Source organism: Bombus flavifrons, chromosome 14, assembly GCF_040668555.2.
Source record: "Bombus flavifrons isolate JBK064 chromosome 14, iyBomFlav1_principal, whole genome shotgun sequence".
Lineage (NCBI taxonomy): Eukaryota > Metazoa > Arthropoda > Insecta > Hymenoptera > Apidae > Bombus > Bombus flavifrons.
The window spans coordinates 1,425,516-1,444,736 of record NC_138455.1 but is presented as its reverse complement, the minus strand read 5'-3'; the positions used below and the strand labels follow the sequence as shown (position 1 = coordinate 1,444,736).

Sequence of the window (19,221 nt, the reverse complement as noted above, 5' to 3'; positions counted from 1 at the left end):
CAATTTTGTATGTAAATAATTACTAAATTGATTTTAATTCTCGGTTGGTATTATAAATTGGATTATAGAAAACGAAGGTTAATTTTAAATTTGTTTATATTTAGTTTTAAACTATTTCATTTTAATTTGTATATTTTATATCTTACATGGTACGTGTTATCGATAGTCTTTATGACATAAAACATACTATAGAAATTATGGTGAAATATTCTGTAATTAAGTAACTAGTCCCAAAGTTTTGTACTTGTCAACTACAACAGGTTTTTAAAATGACAACAATCATTATTCTAGAACGAGGGTTAATAACAATCTCCAGGCATCCTACGACATAAATACGAAAACCTTTAGCCAGCTCCCGCGATCTAAAAAATAAAGCTGTAAACCTAATACAAACAAAGCAGCGAAACCGAAATTCAATCCGGTCGATCAATCAGCAAGTTTCGCGGAACGATTTCGATACAAGAGATATGGTATAGAGAGCAGCAGCAGCAGCAGCAGTAGTAACAGTAACGGCAATAGCAGCGGTGGTGATAGATAGGATGAACCAGTGGCGAATCTCAAGGATCAAGATCGCTAACGGAAGACGGATGGAAGGGCTAGGTTTGATGGAATGATTTCTGGATCTCGTCGCTGCTCTTTCTTGGCTCATACGAAAAGAAGCGATGATTCACGCACGAAGAAAGGAATCGAAACGTAGACTCGGAACGGAGATAGGCACAAAGCAGAAATCGGAGCATCGGGACGTTAAGAGGACTCAGAGAGGAGACGGTATTCTCCCGCATACGGTTCTCTGTTGACTGAAGCGACTTAAGTCAACGCCGCGCTCACCTACGGTCTGGCACACTACGTTCTCCTCCACTTGGTGGAGATCGTGTGGGGAGGGAAAGAGACGAGACGACGGAGTGTGCGAGAGTTGCGGTCCGGTTAGAGGGGAAAGCCAAAGGATGGAAAAGGAGAAAGACGAGCGAAGAGGAGGACGAGTAGCGCGCGGTTGGAAGCGGAGCGAGTGAGATGAGTGCGAAGGGTTCAAGTATAAGGATACCGAGGCATGCGCCGTCCTATCATATTGATCTCGCCATAGTAACGATTCTCTCTTCTCCGGCGATGTTGGCATGCACTATAGCAGGGGGACGAAGAGGGAAACCCTGACGAGAGAACGGCGGAAGGGGGTTGTACCGCATGGTATACCATGCCACCCCACGATGGGCGAATGTGGGCCGTACGGGAGTGAACGAGAACGATGGCGAGAGGAAAGGGAAAGGGAGAGAGAGAGTGGCACTGATCGAAGAAAGAGGGAACACGTAAGCGAGAGGATCGGTATCGGTTGAAGAGAGACGAAAGGCATCGGTGGCGGTGGGCTACACAGGGCGCTAGCGCCAAAGAGAGCCGTGGCGGCGATACCGCGCGGCGCTGCAGCCAAATGAGAATCAGTCCAGCGTTGGTCGCCGGCGAGGGCGCATCTGACATTCCTGTGACAAAAGATACGGACGGAGACACTTGAGGACATTGGAGAAACGGTGGAACATCCGCGATAACCATCAATCTCGAACGGATCAGAAGGATGTTAACCGTGGTAGTAGTAGCGTCACGGTGCTGACAGTCAGACGCGCTCTGGGAATCGGCGGGGGTCGGACGGTGCGGAATAACTCGGATCGGAAGTCGGTCGAATGAGCTGGCTCACCGACAGACGACGACGACGACGACGACGACGACGCGTTTGTGAGCCGTGCAAGTAATTTTCGTGTACATACTCGCGACTACTCGCTATTCCGTGTGCGGGTCTGTTGTTTCTGATCCAGCGGAATACGAATCGGAGCAAGTCGTGCGCATATCAGGGTGGGAGGCAGAGAGCTAGAAACGCGAGCACACAGGGAAAATAGAGAGTTGTGTGAAATTGAGCCGAGAGTACGAGTACAACGAGAGTAGATAGAAGAGAAGAAGAGAAATGTCCTCGATGCCCAACGATGCCGCACCAAGGCACAAGCGAGCTGCTGAAGCTTAGTGCGTGCGAGGTGTACGCGCAGGGACACGCTGCAGGTCCACTGAGGCTGTCACGTGCCCCTGATAGAACGAAAACGATGCCATTGCCGTGTTCAAGGCACGTAAATTCAGGTGGACCTTCGGAAGACTGAAGACCTCAGGCTCGGGTAGAAAGTTTGCACGAAAACGTAAGAAATCTCACAGTGCCTACGGGATCCAGCTGGTCCGTTCCTGTTCGACGCGTTTGCAGCCACGTGCGAGGACAACCGAATAGTGAGGAGGTGGAGGAGGCGGAGAAGAAGCCGGTGGTGGCGGAGGTGGTGGTGATCGAGGAAGGAGCGAACTGCTCCGGTTCCTCAATCGTGCAAACATGAGACGTTGGACTCTCATGGCGGCTATAGCCCTGGCTGCATCGGGTGAGTTGTTGCGATACTAGCTAACCGATCTATCTCTCTTTTAGATACTCTGTGTCGCGGCACAGGCACATAAATACATTTTTCATTGTGCTGCTAGGCTCTCGTCCTAGAGACGATCGCTTTTCTCGCGACGCGAACGGTCGGAACCAGGTGTTATGCTTTTCCATACAAATTTCAATCGTGTTTCTTTCTTTCTTTTTTCTTTTCTTTTCATTCTTCTTTTTCTAGTTGCCGGTTTACTTTCACTGTTTCCTGTTATTGTCTCTGTCTCTCTTTCTGTCTGTCTTTGCATTCGTCTACTTGCCCGTTTTATTTTTCTCCCTCTTGTCTCCGAACCGCGATATGCTCTCGAAATGCACGAGACGGGTCTCTGCATGGGTCGCGCCGTAGGGATTTCCACACGGTGACGGTTTCGGTATTCGGGGCGATCTTTTAACCCTTTAAGCTGCGGCGATGTCAAAAGTGCGGCCGGAACGATAAATCATCGCCAAATAATGACGCCTGTCAAAGCAGTTCTTACACGTCCGATCGAAACGAATTCGTGCGCGCGATTTGTTGTGTTAACTAATTTTCAATGACAGTCGGAGGATTGAAACGGAAGGCTGATTTATATCGCGATATTTAAGCTTTCGTTCAGCCAATGAAAATATTTACGAGTCGTGATCTTTACGTCAATTAAAAAGACGTGTCACGTATTTCACTGGCCAATCTCAATATCGAAAAGGTAGCAATTCGTATCTCGAAATTTTGACAATCGTTTGCAGTAAATAAATTATTTTTTTTCTCTCTAGAGTTTCAAAGTATTAGACGTCAAATTTTCGACTAGATTCGAACGTCGTTAACCATTTCTACATATTAGCGAAAGTTTTTTCTCAATGCTATGCAAACAAACGTATCACTTGAGCATTCGCGCGAACGCAAGTTCAACGTTCGACCTGTTTCGAGTTCGTTATCGTCGCGAGTGCTCAAGACGCGCAGCGATTTTCAAATGAGCCCGAGGGAAGGTGTTGCTTTGCTACGTAACGTGTTGGCAGCTTGACGTCATTGGCGACGCTTCCTGCGTGACGTGTGCGCAGCCACTCTCTCGTTAGTACGCTGATTCCGGCCCGCAGACAGAACGTACACACACTCGCAACAAAATTATTGCTGTCTCAATATTTGCGCACGTAATCTGACGGATATTTTTGATAATTTTCGTCAATGAATAAACGCTGTTCCGCGGCTAAATTTCCTTTTTCGCCATGGTAATTTCTTCTATAAAGCTCGAAGCGTCTGTTAACGAGAAAGAAGAAGACGAAGTGGAACAATCAGCTTCCGATGCGGTAAATTTTAATTGACGCGATGCCGGACTTGTGACCGTTTCCTTATTCCGTTTTGCGGAACGTTTGATTAATTGGGACCACGATGAGAACGATCGTCGTCCTTCATCATCTGTCTTCCTCTCTGTCTTTGTCTATGTACAACCATGACGATGTGGGCGTAGGAAAGGATTTTCCGGTGTACAACTTGCCCACGCAATTTCCAGAGACCTGTCCTTGTGTTGCTTATTCGGAGCTGTTCGATTATAGACAAAAATGAGGGAGGAATTATGAAACGACGTTTATTTTTGCTCCTTGATGTGGATTTGGAATGTTGTCAGGAAATTTCTGAACAAATTTTAATCTCTTAAGGGATGCTGACGTACACGATTCAGGTTTTAACTGGAGAAGATTTTTTGCAGAATGGCTGGATATACATATATTTTTGCTAGAAAAATAAAAGATGATTATCTTTTCTCGATCTTGTTAAATTCGTCCCTGAAAAAGCTAAAGATTGAAATTGATTGCTCCTGATAGATCAACGTCTGCAAATTCTTCAGTTCTGAAATTTTTTGGTAATTTTGATATTTCATGCAAGAGATATATGCGAATGTCTTGTGATAAAAGGAACGAAAGCAAATAATCATGTTCCTTTTGTGACAAAAAGAACATAAAAAATGAATTTGCGAATCTACGTTTACAAAGATGTAGTTGATCTCGATTTATGAATGTATCTGTAAATTTCCTAACAAGGTTTCCGATACATCCTGTGTGAATAATATATAATGCATATACATTGTGTATACATACGTACACATATTAGACACCCATGTATATTGCGTGAAACATGAGTTGATCAACCGAATACTAAGCATACTAATTTCATGGCAATGCTTGACCATTAGAATTTGATCATTTGATCTGATAAAGAATATGTATTTCGATAAATAGATATAGAAATATGAATTCCTTGGTTTTAGGTTACTATACTTCATGTTCCGTTTTTTTATCACGGGAGACCTGCCTCTTTGTAGGAAATTGTTAATGTAAAATCAAAGAAATAAATTAATTGCCTTTATAATTCATTAAATACTCCAATTTACTTGTTCAGTATCAAAAACTTTCAAAAGAAATTTTGTCCATTTCCATATCCTGATAAATATTGAAAACATATAAAATATTTTCTTTTACGTTACCAATATTTACAACTTTTTCACAGTTTCATAAACCTCCAACTTCGATAAGATAACATCATTCTCTATTCCACACTTTGCAACTTCCGATATATTTTACGTTGTGTACACGTTATACCACACTCTATCTTCGCGTTATAGTTTCTCCGGTCTAATCGATCTCTCGTAAGAAAGATACTGGGATACAAACGTTAAATGAATTCGTGACAAGTTTCTCATAGAAGATACAGAAGAGCGATGATCGAGTGCCGATTACGTTGCTATATTAAGCAGTTTGTCGATTACAATTGCAGTTGATTCATTTCGCTCTTCTCCTCATGAACGTTCTTCCTCGTAAATAACCCGATATGGGCCGAAGACACGATCGACGCGTCTTTTATGATCTATGTAAATATCGTAAAACACGAGTTCGGTGTTTCCCGTTCGCGTGAAACAGAGAAAACATAAAGTTAACGAGAAATCATCTGCCGCTTTTCATTTCTTTTACGTTCTATTGCGAAGGAAAAGAATGGGAAAACCGTTGATCGCTCCCGAAACTCAGCACGATACGTCGGTACGAGACGGGCGCACGTGCCTATTGCTGGCAGCGCGCGAAATACAAGTGGCACGAGAACAGACGTTCCAAAAATGGACCAGTAACAATGAAACAAATTTCGAAACAATTTTATCGCGCGATTAAATAATGCGTCACCGTGACGCAAAACCAGGGAAGTAACAATACGTCTGCAGTAACGATAGGAACGACACTACCATTCCAGCCGATTATGTAAAAGCTCACCCGTAATTTGCGCACTGTATTGAACTCGGAAAAATACGTGACCCATTGTAAACCTGTATATATTCTGAGATATATCGGTGTACATCTATTGACTTAGATCACACGTGATTTCGATTTCATCGCGGAGATTTCTTCCGAGATTTCTGAACCAATTTTTAAACAAGTTTGATTTTTTCGAAATAACAATTACCATTCAATTACTAAAACCTTTTTATATTAAAGATAATTTTACAATCCCTTTAAATTTTTAAATTGATTATCTTCTCATAAAAATCTTTCCCAAAGGTTAAATTAATGTTTCAACATGTTCTAGCTTTATAACCTGCTTTAAATTTATATAGGAAAAATATTTTAAATTCTTTTATGGACACTGGACTCTTTGCTTACATAAAGTAGATAGAGAACTACGGGACGAAATTTAATAAAAGAAGCAACCAGAACACAACACCGATGCGATAAAATTTTATAGCAATCTAGATAAAAAGTTAATAGTAATTTAAAAAAAAGAAAGAAAAGGAAGAAGAGATAATTTCTTTTATATAATACCATAAAATTTAATTCTTCGTCTGTCACGTAATCGCCATCGATTATTACAGTGATCGAGCCAGAGATCTACTTTATTTGAAATGACAGCGGGACATTGAGTACCCGGGTGACCAATCGAAGCCGTACGATCAGCAGAGTGGAGGATCGGTGCTTCAGAGCACTCAGGGGGCTGTTTCCGAGCATCGACTCGCGAGTCGACAATCGGCGCCTATGCGACTGGACTTTATGTAGTATACACCGACGTCTGTCACGACGTTTGCAACACACGGAAAGAGCGACAGCTCACTCTCCGCAAATGTCGATGATTCGACGTGGCAGTCGTGTGATGTGTCGCTTTTCGTTGGTCCGGATTCGATTCTGCACTGTGCAGATGCAAGATTCCGCTCGCACACGCGTCGAGTACGCGCTCTCAGCCTGTTGGCTTGACTGCATGCGTAAGCGTGTACTTACGTGTGTGGGTGGCAGTGGGCGTATGTGGGTGTACAACAGCGGAATATCGAGCGCGCGCGCCTGGTCGTTTGAAAAGCGGAGGACACTGTACGAGAGAGCTAGCCTTAACACACGGTCGCACGGTTGCTGCTGCAACCGAGACACACGCACAGGCGCATGAGCTATATATGTAGAGGTCGAATGTATATAGAATATGTGGATGTGTGTCTGTCTATGAGCGCGCGTGGGCGAAATCGCACGCTCACAGAGTCGTCTTTCACCCTCTCTTTCTCCCTCGCTTGTCGAGCGCACGACTCTTTCGACAGGCGCGATCATGCACGTCAAGAGTGAAAACTGTGCCAAACGCTGCGAGAAGCTCCGGGAAAACAAGCTTTCAGCTGCTGCCTGTTTTTCCCACCGCAGCCACTGTCTTTAACGGGTCCATCGTTGACCAACTTTTTTTTTATTTCTTTTATATTTTTTGGATGGTTTCTTTAAATTTGAAACATACGGATAAATTTTTTCTATTTCTTCAGGATATTCGTGGTCAGTGTTTTTCGTACAATATACTTTATTGTTTCTCTCTGCTGCTCATAAATTTTACCTTCGATAATTAAATAGTACCGCTTCAACTTTTTATTTTTTGTGTTTGAGAAATTGTTTAAAACATAATTCTGATATTTCACGTTTCTTCAGATAATATCGCGTTGTAAATGTTTATTTTAATGTTAAGGAACTTCGTTCGTTCGAAGGAACTTCTGACAAATTTAAAAACAATTCTGTTTCCTTTAAAGAGGATGAAAAAATTATTTCACTACAGGACCTATTTTTGTTCGTTTATGAATCTTCCGGTGGTTTTCACGAGCGCCGAGGCAAGGAAACGTGCCATCCTTATGAGCATTCGAGTTGCGGAGTTTTGTCAGGCGGTAATAAAAGTTTTGTCAGGCTTCGTGATTTTATATACATTGGTTTTGAACCTGTCCGGTAACAGCTAGCAATGTGAAAGGATATAAGGTTTCATCCCGTTAAAATATTTAAACAGCAAACGCCCATGCTTTGATGAAAATTTGAAAAACCTACGTTCATGTAAAACAAAATATCCGGTAATCATGACAAGCTTTCCGGATCCTGTTGGTTTTGTAAATACATTTTTTACGACGTGGAAAACAACGTGTGCGCGTAGTATAGATTCGTCGCATATAAATACACATTGCATTTTAAACTATTCAAACGAAAAAGAGAGAATCAAAAAGTAGTACCATTAAAATCTCCCCTTGATATATTAGAGTTAATTTTCACCTGATATTTCTCGTATTTTTTTATTTAAACCGCACACATAAACGCGCACTGCCCTATTCCTTTTGTAATCATTTACCCAACTTTTTTGCGAAATTTTTGCGAAAGAAATAATTTTAGCCAAATTCTCTTAAACGCGACCGGTGTATTTTACTAAATATTTACGTCCATAGAAAATGCTTTCTAAATAAAACAAATAGAAAGAGAAACGAGTTCTATGTACTATGGATAATCAAGTTTTTCATTAGAAAAATTTCAATTCTTTCGGTATATAAGCATCATTAAAATGTTTTGAGAAGTCGGAAATAACTTCTTGTAGGAACATGAACAGACAGACACATTAAACGATCGTGTCAGAATATCTTGTCGGTGGAAATAAAAATATCAAAGAAAAGTTCTTTAGCGTTTCCCAGTTACTTTGGCCTTTTTAATAAAAATAAGATTAATGTTATATTTTATTTAATGCTATATTGTTTAATATTATATTTCGAGTTCGTCACAATGGAAGCTGTCTTTTTTACTCCAGTTGGAAGTTTTTTCTGTCAAAATTTGATTTTAGACCTCGAAGCATCAATGAAACAAGGCACGATATAACCGTGGATGGAAGATTTTCCTATGGTGATTTTTGAGATTGAGTGTCTAATTATGAAAAAATAGGCAAATATAGTGGAAGCACTGGTCAAATCCCTTGGAAAGCTATCGCGATGTTACGGAGAGAAACGAGCTTTGACTCACAAGATTTCTTCGTGGTCATCTCTTTTTTAGAATAGAGGTCGTTAAAATTTCAAACGTTGCGCGGCGCGTTTCAACTGCGCGTGGGCGTGCATACTCTCACTCTATTTTCCTGTATTTCTCGTCTCTTTCACTTTTCTGTTTCTTCCTCTACTCCTCTGCTTCGCTTCACAACTCTCACCGATCCTTTTCATTTTTTCCTTCGTGTCTTCTTTCTATCTCTATCGCATCGTTTCTCTATAATTCATCGGGTTTCTCCAACCTTTTTTACCTTTGTTCCTCCCGCTTTTATATTAAACTTTTAGTTCCTCGCCGGCCAACCAAATTCTTCACTATTCTTTCTTTTCTTATCGTTGCACTGTCTCCTTTATTCCTGCGAATATTTTTTGTCTAATTTGTGTCTCAAATTTTTTCGTTTGTATGTTTCTTTATTTTCTTCATTTTTCTTTCCAATCTATCTGATCTTTGTTTCACGAACTGGATACGTTCGCGAAAGGTACCGATTCCCTGTTCTGTATTTACTATTGTTGTGTTACGTTGCAATTTCTTATTTTTGGAGCTTTAAAATTGGATTTCCCTCGTGCGCGTGCGTGCGTGTATGTGACGAAACTCATTATTCCTGAATAATTGTGAAGCATTTGTAGCGAATCAAAATTTAACTTACAGGGTTCGATTGTTCTTTTTTCACGAAGTATTTTAGTCATGAAGGGATAAAAGAAATGGAAACAACAAATTATAAGTTGCCAGCAACGAAGTCCAAGTTATGAATTACTTATCACTAATAATATTAATTCAATTATGTAAGAAAGTCCTGAGACGTACGTTTTCATTACTTCGTTAAAATTGAAATCAAGTTTTTGATACAAAAGAACAAAGACGTTATAAAAATATAAATTTACTTTAATAAGAATAATGATATAATAATAACGGGAAATGTTATATCAGTTCAAAGGTGAAGCAAAAACGTTGACATTTCCTCGTTTCATCGTGTCACTCGCTGTGTAATAATATTTCTATTATAAAAATAGCGTGAATCGACTACTTGTACTGATAACACGAACTGTAGTATACAAGTTTCTCTACTAAAGTTTAGCTTTTCGTTATCGTTCTTAGCTTAGCGTTTTCTTAAATTGGAGATTTTGTCGCAAGTATCATTTTTCTCCGAGTCCCTCATCGTTGCCGAATGATCTTATGAAAAGATTTATTCCAGTTTTTTGCTCGCTCATCCAAATGCAATCATGTTTCGCGATATAACAAAGCAACCTATTTATTTGGTCAGCCTCTTTTCTCCAACCCCTCGTCAATTTATTTTCTTATTTTCTTCTTTGCTTTCTCTCACAGTTATTGTTACTGCGACAACATTTTGGATCTTCTACGTATATACCTATATCAGCTCGGAATTAACAATGTTCCAAGCTATTTCTCCTAGAGCATTCGGGCGAACACATCGATCCGCCATTGTGTTTTACCATGAACTATGATCTCAGTTCTCGCTACGAACAACGATCACTGTAATTTCATCGTCGATTGCAATGTCGTTACGATCACGGTAGAAAGGTGAGCAGCTCAGGATTTTGGTTACCTATACTACGGATTTCGTTATATGAATAACTCGATTTCTAAGGAAAAAACCCATGTTCGAGCAAATTCATCATAAAAGTTCGAATACGATGAAAGTTATAGCGATAGATTGTACTAGCTTGTTTTAGTAAAAATTCCCGAAATAATTATTTTCACGTTCATAATTGTAAAAGTAATCAGGAGAAAGAAATTGTATTAGAGAGTGAGTTTAATTAATCTTTACATATGGACAAGCTTATATTAGTTTAAATCGATACGAGGATTCCAAGGAAATATTACACGGACAATATTTTAAAGGTACAAAAGCTTCGGAAGCTTGAGAATAAAAAATGATAATTAAACATATAGGAATTTAAGTTGTTATTTTCATACAAACTTATTAATTTATATATTCACTACGTACTTATTAAACAAAACTACGAATTGCCGAACAAGAATAAAATTAGCCTGTGAAAACACTTACTGCAGATTAACGGATCTTCGTAAATTGCGTGAATACAAGAAATTTGCTGAAATTGCCAGGATTGAATTATTGGATAGCGCTAATATTACTTTATCGACATCGTTTATACCATGTACACAGCTTATTTACCCCTTAGAACGAGTAGAGAGATCCCTATAATTTTATCGACAGTTACAACGTCGTTGGGTTGAAGTAGGCTAAGGAAATCTTGATTGATTCTACTCAGGTTGTTACTTCTGGAAAAATATCGTCATCAGATATTTGAAATGGTTATTTTTTATTCGCTGAGTTTTTACTTTATCAAAAGATCTATAATATATAAAAATTGACATATCTATGATAATAAGCATTTACATATATATTTATGAAAATTAAAAACGTAAAGGAGTCAATTTCATACGCAATACACTGATACATGGCTCTACTTGTACCAAAAGATTCAAGAAACTGCTTGTTCATTCTTCTGTGTCAGAGAGTATTCTCCTAGCGATTTATCTTGACCGAATGACGACGCACTTCAAAAAGGGTCGAGTCTTCTCTCGATGAGGAAACAGCTAAATATTTACGTGGTATAGTCTGAAGAACTTGGCGCACGAACTGTCTGATAACACCGACCAAAAAAGCATCAGACAATTCGATCGGTTTTGTAAGACGTTTAGGTATAAATAATCCACGTGCTATCGCTATTAAACTCTGTTTGGTCCAGCAGCCGGCTAATTTCAGCCGAACCAAGTATAACCGCGAAAGTAACCCCTTTAATAATGCAACACACGATGAGTGACGTGATGTCCGACGAAATATGATTCGACGAAGAAAAAAGGAAAGACGATGTCCTACATTTTATCAGGTTGAAAATATCGAGGCGCAAATGCCAAGGAACATTAAAAAGCAATTAAATTGCAATAACTATAAACAAAATTTCTTTGAGAAAGGCTGATGTCGCTGGGAAGTGCTTTTTGTTTCCAGCAATTTGCTGTTCTTTTTTATTTTTCTTTTTCCGTAGCGTGCAAAGATATCGGCCGAGAAGAGTTCGCCAACAGGGACACGGTCGAGCACAGACGTTAATTAAATTTTCCTTAACCGCGGTATTTGATGCGGCACCGGCCCTGCAACGCTTAATTTCGTGATCAGTATTCATAAATTCAGTTGCCATTAAACGCGCATTTTTATCTCTCGGTGATAAATCAGCGTCGAACGAATATCTTAAAACGTCGCAAAAATCTCGCTGTCTCCCCGGTTCACCTAAATTATTATGCAATTAATGCGTTTTGTAAGTCGATTTCCCGTTCGATTTGCAAATAATGAAAGTTAGTTTTCGAATATGTATTATACTGTAGTACTGTGAAAAAAGCCCTAGGCCATATTTTTCACAGACATAAAATATTTATTTGTTTGAAATTAATCCATACTTTGAGCAAATTATCAATAATTTTTAAATTAAACGTTTCTCAAGTTTACGTTTGACGGATGACTTAAAACTTTTACATGGTGTGCTATACCTATTCTCGAGATAACAAACGAGGGAAAGAATCGACTCGATACTACTATCAAAAAAGGAAGGCTCGCGTGAGAGACGAGAATTTCTCAACTTTTAATAGCTACACGTATATTTCGTGTTAAAGGGTACGAAACTTTACGCCAATGATGTATTATAAAGCTCGGGTGACTTACAGGGGAAGGTACTTTGAAGGGTCGGAAGATCGTCCCATTTACCACTCATAGCTGGCTTTCAAGAAAGGTATTATTGATCCATGAAGACGGATTTCAACTGGAAACCGTTTCGCATCTCAGGCTAGCGAGAACGATACGTATCTGAAAGATTATTTTGCAACGTCTTATCAATTTAGCCAAGTCATTCACATTTTTAATACATCCACCTTCTATTTTCGATATCCTTCCAAGGATCAAATCCTTGATACTAATATTCTACAATACGAAACCAAACTGAATAGTTGCCTTTTCGTATGTATTTCTTGATCCATATTGACGTAAATAAAAATTATTGAATTAATATTGTACACAATAATTAACGAATAATTTGCGAATTTATTTATTTCTTCAGATTAAATAATTGTAAATTACATTTGTATCCTGTCAAGAGATCTGTAATATGTTTATTAATGATAACGATAACGTTTTTGAAAAATATGTGCTTGTATTACTAATACTCTATAAAAGAGAAAGTATGTTCTCCACGACTAAAAATCATTCGATCTTGGGAAGGGTAAAAGCACCAAATTTGTGGAAGTAATTAATCGAAGCGATTGTCCAGAGTACCGAAGAAACTTTCATCAATTTCAGCTTTCGAATTTAATATACCTTCGACTATGATTATCAGAACAAGCCACATAATATCACGGAAAGGTTTCTATCAACGAAACGTCTCGCCATTAACATTCGCCATGAACGTAAATGCGTAGCCTAGCTATACTTCCTGTCGCTTTGCTTGTCCAAGTTTCATGCAGGTCGTAATGGGAGGCAATATGAGCAAATAGTTAGTTTCGAAGTGAGATGAGTGGCGGGGAGGGGAGCAAGCTTTATCACTAGGTTTCCGGTGCAACAGCTTACAATCTGACATAGTTACATATCGACTGAGCGTCTCGTGTACATACACGCTTCGAATACACGCGTCTTTGCGTAGACGTGTACGCGGGGATCCCGATTCGTCCCTCCACCCGTGTGTCAGTTCACATGAAACACACGCAAATCCTTTCCCGCGGTTTATCCATCGAATATCGCACTCTGTCATTTCGTTCATCGTTCTCCACCCCTTTTCCTTCCTTTATTTTTTCCTCTTTTCCCTCTTTTTGTATTTTATCGGCAGTTACGTGCCATACTTTTGCGCGTTTTGTGTCCTTTGTTTCGGATAATTGCCAGCAACAAAATGGTACGATGCGAATGTAGATGATTCCACGGTGAATTTGATTTGACATAGAATCAATTTTTATGCGGCTAAAACGTCGCCGTTGAGAATTTTCACGTTCACCATTGCAATGATGAAAAGCTTTCCAAAATCATCTTTACCAAGAGATAGATAAAAGTAAAGCAATTTAGGAAGATGCAGATACAGCTACCATAACAGAAAATTATTTCCATTATTCGTTACCATTTCCCAATTATCTTGGTAATGTTTTCAGTTGCAGGCATACGTAGTTAGAATAAAAATGCCATGACAATTGAGCGGTATGTTGTTCCGAATAAAAGCATGAACAAACGGATAGATTATTTCCTTTTGTTCGTTATCCTCTACGTATCGTTTCGTGCACCTTATTCGTTTCTTCTTTTAAATCGTTTAAGAAATGTTAAATTCGAACACTCGCTTCTGCCTGCCTAAAAATTCATTCAGCATTCCATTGTGCGTTATGAGAACACTGGGCTGACCATTCATACGAGAATTTAATTGTCAGCCATGCGAACGGGAGTGAGATTGACGTTTATCGATTCCACGTCAATGTCTTCTTCCAGTGGCAGCCACCGCGATTGGTGTATCAGCCTTTCGCTTCTTTCTCGCAGTTATATGCCCGGTTTTTCCCCTTGCTAAGAGCGAGATATACGACCTTTTTTCAAGCTTTACCAAGATGTAAACATTGCAACAGCGATTGCAGATGTTTCCTACGATTTTTAATCGTTAAATAACTGTAATTAAATTTTTGTTAACACAGAATAAAAACAATCTATTAATTTCACATATCATTTTCGTATTAACCGGCTATAATCCCAGTCCCATAGGGGTTAGTTGAAAAGAAGTGTACCGTAATAAAAATTAAAAAAAAAAAAATGAAGAAATGAGGATATTTCTCTTCTAGGTAGCAAGTCCATTTTTCAAAGCTCAGCTTTTGCTTCGTTTTTCTATTAAACGTAGAGCCGTGTCGTTATCTCTCACTCACGATAGCATATTAACCGTAGCAGCGAACAATTCGAGCCATTTCTAACGTCTTCTTTCTTCAATAACGAAGAGATATCGTTAATGCAAGAAAGTGCGACGATGATAAATCGAGAGCGATTCATGGTACACAGGAAAGCAAAGAGAATTTCTAGAAATACCGTAGCAGCAAGTTACATGATACATCATTCCGCAATCAAAAATGAAATCGCAAGCTACACGATGGTCAGGTAAAAATTACCGTAAAACCCGATTAAGAACGTTACCAATTAAAAACGACACCAATTACAATAAAATGTCTCGAGATTGTCTCGTCTGGAATGCAATCAGGACGATGATCAGCAACACTTTAATCAAAGACAATTAACTAATGACAACGATAATTGCTGTTGGCGCTGGCGAAAATATTAAAGATTCTTTATCTCGGTTCGTGGAAAGCTGGTCGCACAACGGGAGTGTCTTTCATCATGCCAGGCTACATTCATTTTCCTCTTTTTTTCTGTCTTTCCGAGAAATTCCTCCTTTGGCATAGAGGTACGTATTTCTTCAGCGGCAAAAAAGTAAGCCCTGTAACAATCGATATTCTCTTTTCCCCTTCCGGAACTTTGCGAGAGTTTCTTCGCTCGTTCGTCCGGCCGTGTGTTTTCAAATTTTTACGCTCATCACTTTTCCTGTCTCCTTCTCCCCCTTCAGGTCCGGCCATGTGCAAATGTACGCGTTCGCGTGTATCAGCTGGCACAATGCACACTCTTCCTAATTCGTCGTATGCGATCGCGCATCCGATTGTTTCGAGGTAGATTGCTTCCATTACGGGCTGTGGGTATGTCGCCTATGCCGACGAGGAAGATGGAGAATGCGAGATTATGCGATATTTCGAACACGGTTCCCCCAAGGAGACGGCGTTTCTCTACTCCGTGATATCGAGTCAACTATCGATTACCGAGATTTTCCGCCTAGGTTTATGCGCGTTCAACGAGCAAACTAAGAGGGTGAGTCGGAGGAAGGAATTGAGAAATTGTGCCCCGGTACCGGAGGTACGCCGCCCGATCTGCATATTTAGAAACAATACAGAATTCGAGGGTCCGTGAATATTTAACTGGCTCTCTAATTGCCTGGCTCTTTGAGCGGCTTCAGATTCGAATTACAAGAACGCGCGATGTGATTAATTAATTTCAAGGACCGCTTATTATTGACAGATTACCTGCTAATTTTTTAATTAAAATGAGTTTTTAGAAATAGACTGCGGATGTGTGGCACTGCGAGCAGCGTAAATATACAAAAATATGAAAGAATAATATATGCAAAATAAAAAAGGAAACACATCAAAGATTGGAAAATTGACGGTTACTTCTATCTTTAAAGCTTAATTTCTTCTGAAAAAATTATACAAAGCACCTTTCATTCGTGTCCTTTGACAAGTACGATATGTATCTCTTTATTGATTCTTTCGTATTGACTTTGAATGCGCCTCCAAATCGAGCGTACCTCAGCGAAATTCGTGCGGATAAAGTACGACAATGTTGATAACAGGAGGCAATGTCGGATACATAGATGCTGAGAGGATAACCATAGCCTCGGTTCGTGAAGATTTTATCAAAAGTTTCTCGGGGGTGGGCACTTGTTATTGAAATTCCACTCTGTCGAGACAAAACAAAAGACTCAAGTTCCTACCCCTCTCGTTCCTGGGGAATTGGATCTGTGTACGACCGATGCATATTCGAACCGGCTTCGAGAATTGCATTCGATGCACACAGGACTTGGCTGTGCAGTAAAAAATATTGGATACGATTGACTCAACTTTTCCAATTTGCAATTCACAAAACGATAGATCGACGATTCGCTGAAACCTTAAATTCTCGCGTCATCATTTCTTTCACTAACTTGTTTTTTCTTTTTTTTTATCGATCGTTACTCTCTATTCTGAATATCAACTTTAACAGTCTACTTACGCTTCGTTTTCACGATACGTTACAACGCAATCTCGTTAATATGTTCAGCGACGTGCTTGGTGTGTCGTAAATTAATTCATTAGCTACCCACGCGTGGGCTTTAAATTCTCACTGTAAAATTATGATGTTTGCTCGCCGGTTTATTGAACACGATGTTATATGATTCTATTATTAGCAAACAGAAGCTGAAACGACATATTTGATATATACATATTATATGTCATGTAAAAGTATATATATATATATATATGTATAACTTTCGGTGAGAGTCAACGTGAAACCAAAATGTTTGTTTTTATCTGCAAACTAATCTAGATTCATAGGATACTAAACCTGTGGCACGCGTTTGAAACGATCTATATCACTTTCCACCGCTTGTAAGCTATGTATAGGAACATTGATCTATTTCCAGCATTTTCCTAGTCACTTTTTTTATTTTCCTTTGTTTAACGAATCTGAATCGAAAGTGAACCACGATGGGAAGTAACATTTGGAAATTGTGGGAAATGTTTCCGTTCTATCTATACATGTACATATCCACTCGAACATAAAGGAAAAGCGAAAAAATGAAGAGAGAAAAATAAGAGGAAATCGCAACGACTTTTAATAAATAACTTATGTGACATATGAAATCAAAATTCTTTTCAAAAGCGTTTCACATATTGAACATGCAGGAAGGTTACAATTCCACACGTAACAATGGTTGTACGTGTATTGGATTCTACGGCCAAGTAAGCGGAGAAAGGTAGAAAAAAAAAGTAGAACAGTAAAAAAGGGGTCAGTGAGTAATTCAGAAAGCTTACTACAGTGTACCGTCTCGATATGCTATTAGAATTTCATATTGGTCATTTAGTTGGTTCGAGGATGGCTGCGTGTTCGTGAATATATGGTCGCGTTATCTCTTCATGGAACTAGAAAACTCTACCGAAACGCGGGCATCGTTGAATATATTTAATTGAATGTCCCGATAAAAATATGAAACCGTGTAGAGATAGAGCAGTTTTAAAAATGCGTGCAAATTGTTTATAATTTATACGTTCCGCAAACATGTCTTGTACGTTAAAATAAATTTAAATATTTTATCTTAATCTGAATTTTATACGATCTTGGAATCGCACTTTTCGATTTCCTCATATTACAATTACGAAGTTAAAATACAGAATTCGATAACACAAAGTAAACTGACTGAAAAATATTGAACATTGGGTCTCGATAGCTTGACCCTATAAAAACATCTTCAAATTTATCAACGAAATCAATCTCCCACAGTTCAGAGAATCGAACGAACAATCCGCACTGCAAATTGAATCGGACCATCGAATAAAATTCAATTATTTCCCGAGAAATTTCCAGGAGAACGCGTGCGGAATTCACGGTGTAAGTTGGATTCGTAAACTGGCCCGGCTGATTCGTAAACTGCAAAGATCGGCGCAATTGTCCCGTGCCGCTGGTTTCCAAAGAGAGATATCGTCGGGCCGTTAAACCTGGCTCGATGATCGAAAATTAGTGCGTGCGACTGCAGGCAAGGTAAACGAGTCCCAAAGGCAGTTAACAGGTCGATAATGCACGGCCTTCGGTAGAGCAGCCATATGACGTGGCACGGATGAAAAGGAAAAGGCGGTGAGCGCATAAAACTTGCAGCCACTCCTGTCTCCAGGAGTGTCAAGGGTCGGTGACTCCCAGGCGGCCGTTCTTTCTAGCTCCCTTGAAAGAAGCTCGGTTTGCCGTACGGATCGATTCGGCCGCGTATACATCGTAGGCATCGCGAGGCGGAAACACACCGAGCCACGGTTCAGTGAAGTGTACGAGTGTACGTCACGTTGTAGGAAGATGTCGCCGTTCTTGCTAACCGATGTTCCACTTCATGCTAACTGCAGACAATCTGCAGAATTCTGGATCAATTAAGCCTGATTGGGGATGGGCGTGATCTACCTGACAGCAGTCGACGTGAAGGAGCTGCTTTTACGTGTTTTCTACAACGGATCAACAAGCGCCGAGCAACAAGATCTACGCCGTAAATTAGAGCGACGTCGAAAACAGCTACCGAATATTACAACATCGAGGAGGTCGTTGAGATAGTGGTCGGAGTAAGAAACAGGGGATGCAGAAGGAGGAAAAACTTTTATTTTGAATTCGACAGTACAGTTAAAGTACTTTTTTCCTGGGATGTCTTTGCCATTTCGTGTACTCGTATATTCATAATTGTTACTTACGTGGAGATTGAGATTTCTTTGTGCACTTTTGATAACGATATAGAAGGAAATCTCGTCTCGAGATTTTTCTGTATCGATTTACCCAATTAAGGACTTTCTCCTACGATACCACAGATTGAAACTAAAAGTCAAATTATTCTTGATTAACCTCTTAGGTACGGTTGAATTTTGTGCAGGGCTGTTTCCCTGTACGCCAGAGTTTGACGCGAATTACGCGTAAACGACGAGCAATGTGTGATAATGCTGTTCTCTAAGTACATTAAGAAAAATTATAATTTAGTTATCAAAAACTTCATTCCAAAGATGTAATGGATATACTTTAACTTTAATAATTTACTTCAATAATTAATAATACAATTGAGTGTGATATATTTTAGAACACTACTACACATAGATCCACGTCACAATTTTCATACCCATAGCGCAATAGTGTTTTTCAAATTACTCTTCATTTTCTATTTTGA

The 19,221-nt window shown here is 39.5% G+C and overlaps 2 protein-coding genes across 4 annotated transcripts in view; one reads left to right on the top strand and one right to left on the bottom strand.

Moving 5' to 3' along the window:
- The window catches only part of Bin1 (histone deacetylase complex subunit SAP18), a 386,327-nt gene that overhangs the window by 59,938 nt on the left and 307,168 nt on the right, over positions 1-19,221 (bottom strand). The window lies entirely within an intron of this gene.
- The window catches only part of nAChRa7 (nicotinic acetylcholine receptor alpha7 subunit), a 160,694-nt gene continuing 142,915 nt past the window's right edge, over positions 1,443-19,221 (top strand). For all 3 annotated transcript variants that reach the window (XM_069126860.1, XM_069126859.1, XM_069126858.1), the window contains exon 1: positions 1,443-2,396. Coding sequence is in view for 2 of the 3 variants with exons in the window: in XM_069126859.1 (XP_068982960.1) it covers positions 2,351-2,396 (46 nt within the window). In the remaining variant the exon portion in view is untranslated. The remainder of the gene's footprint in view (positions 2,397-19,221) is intronic.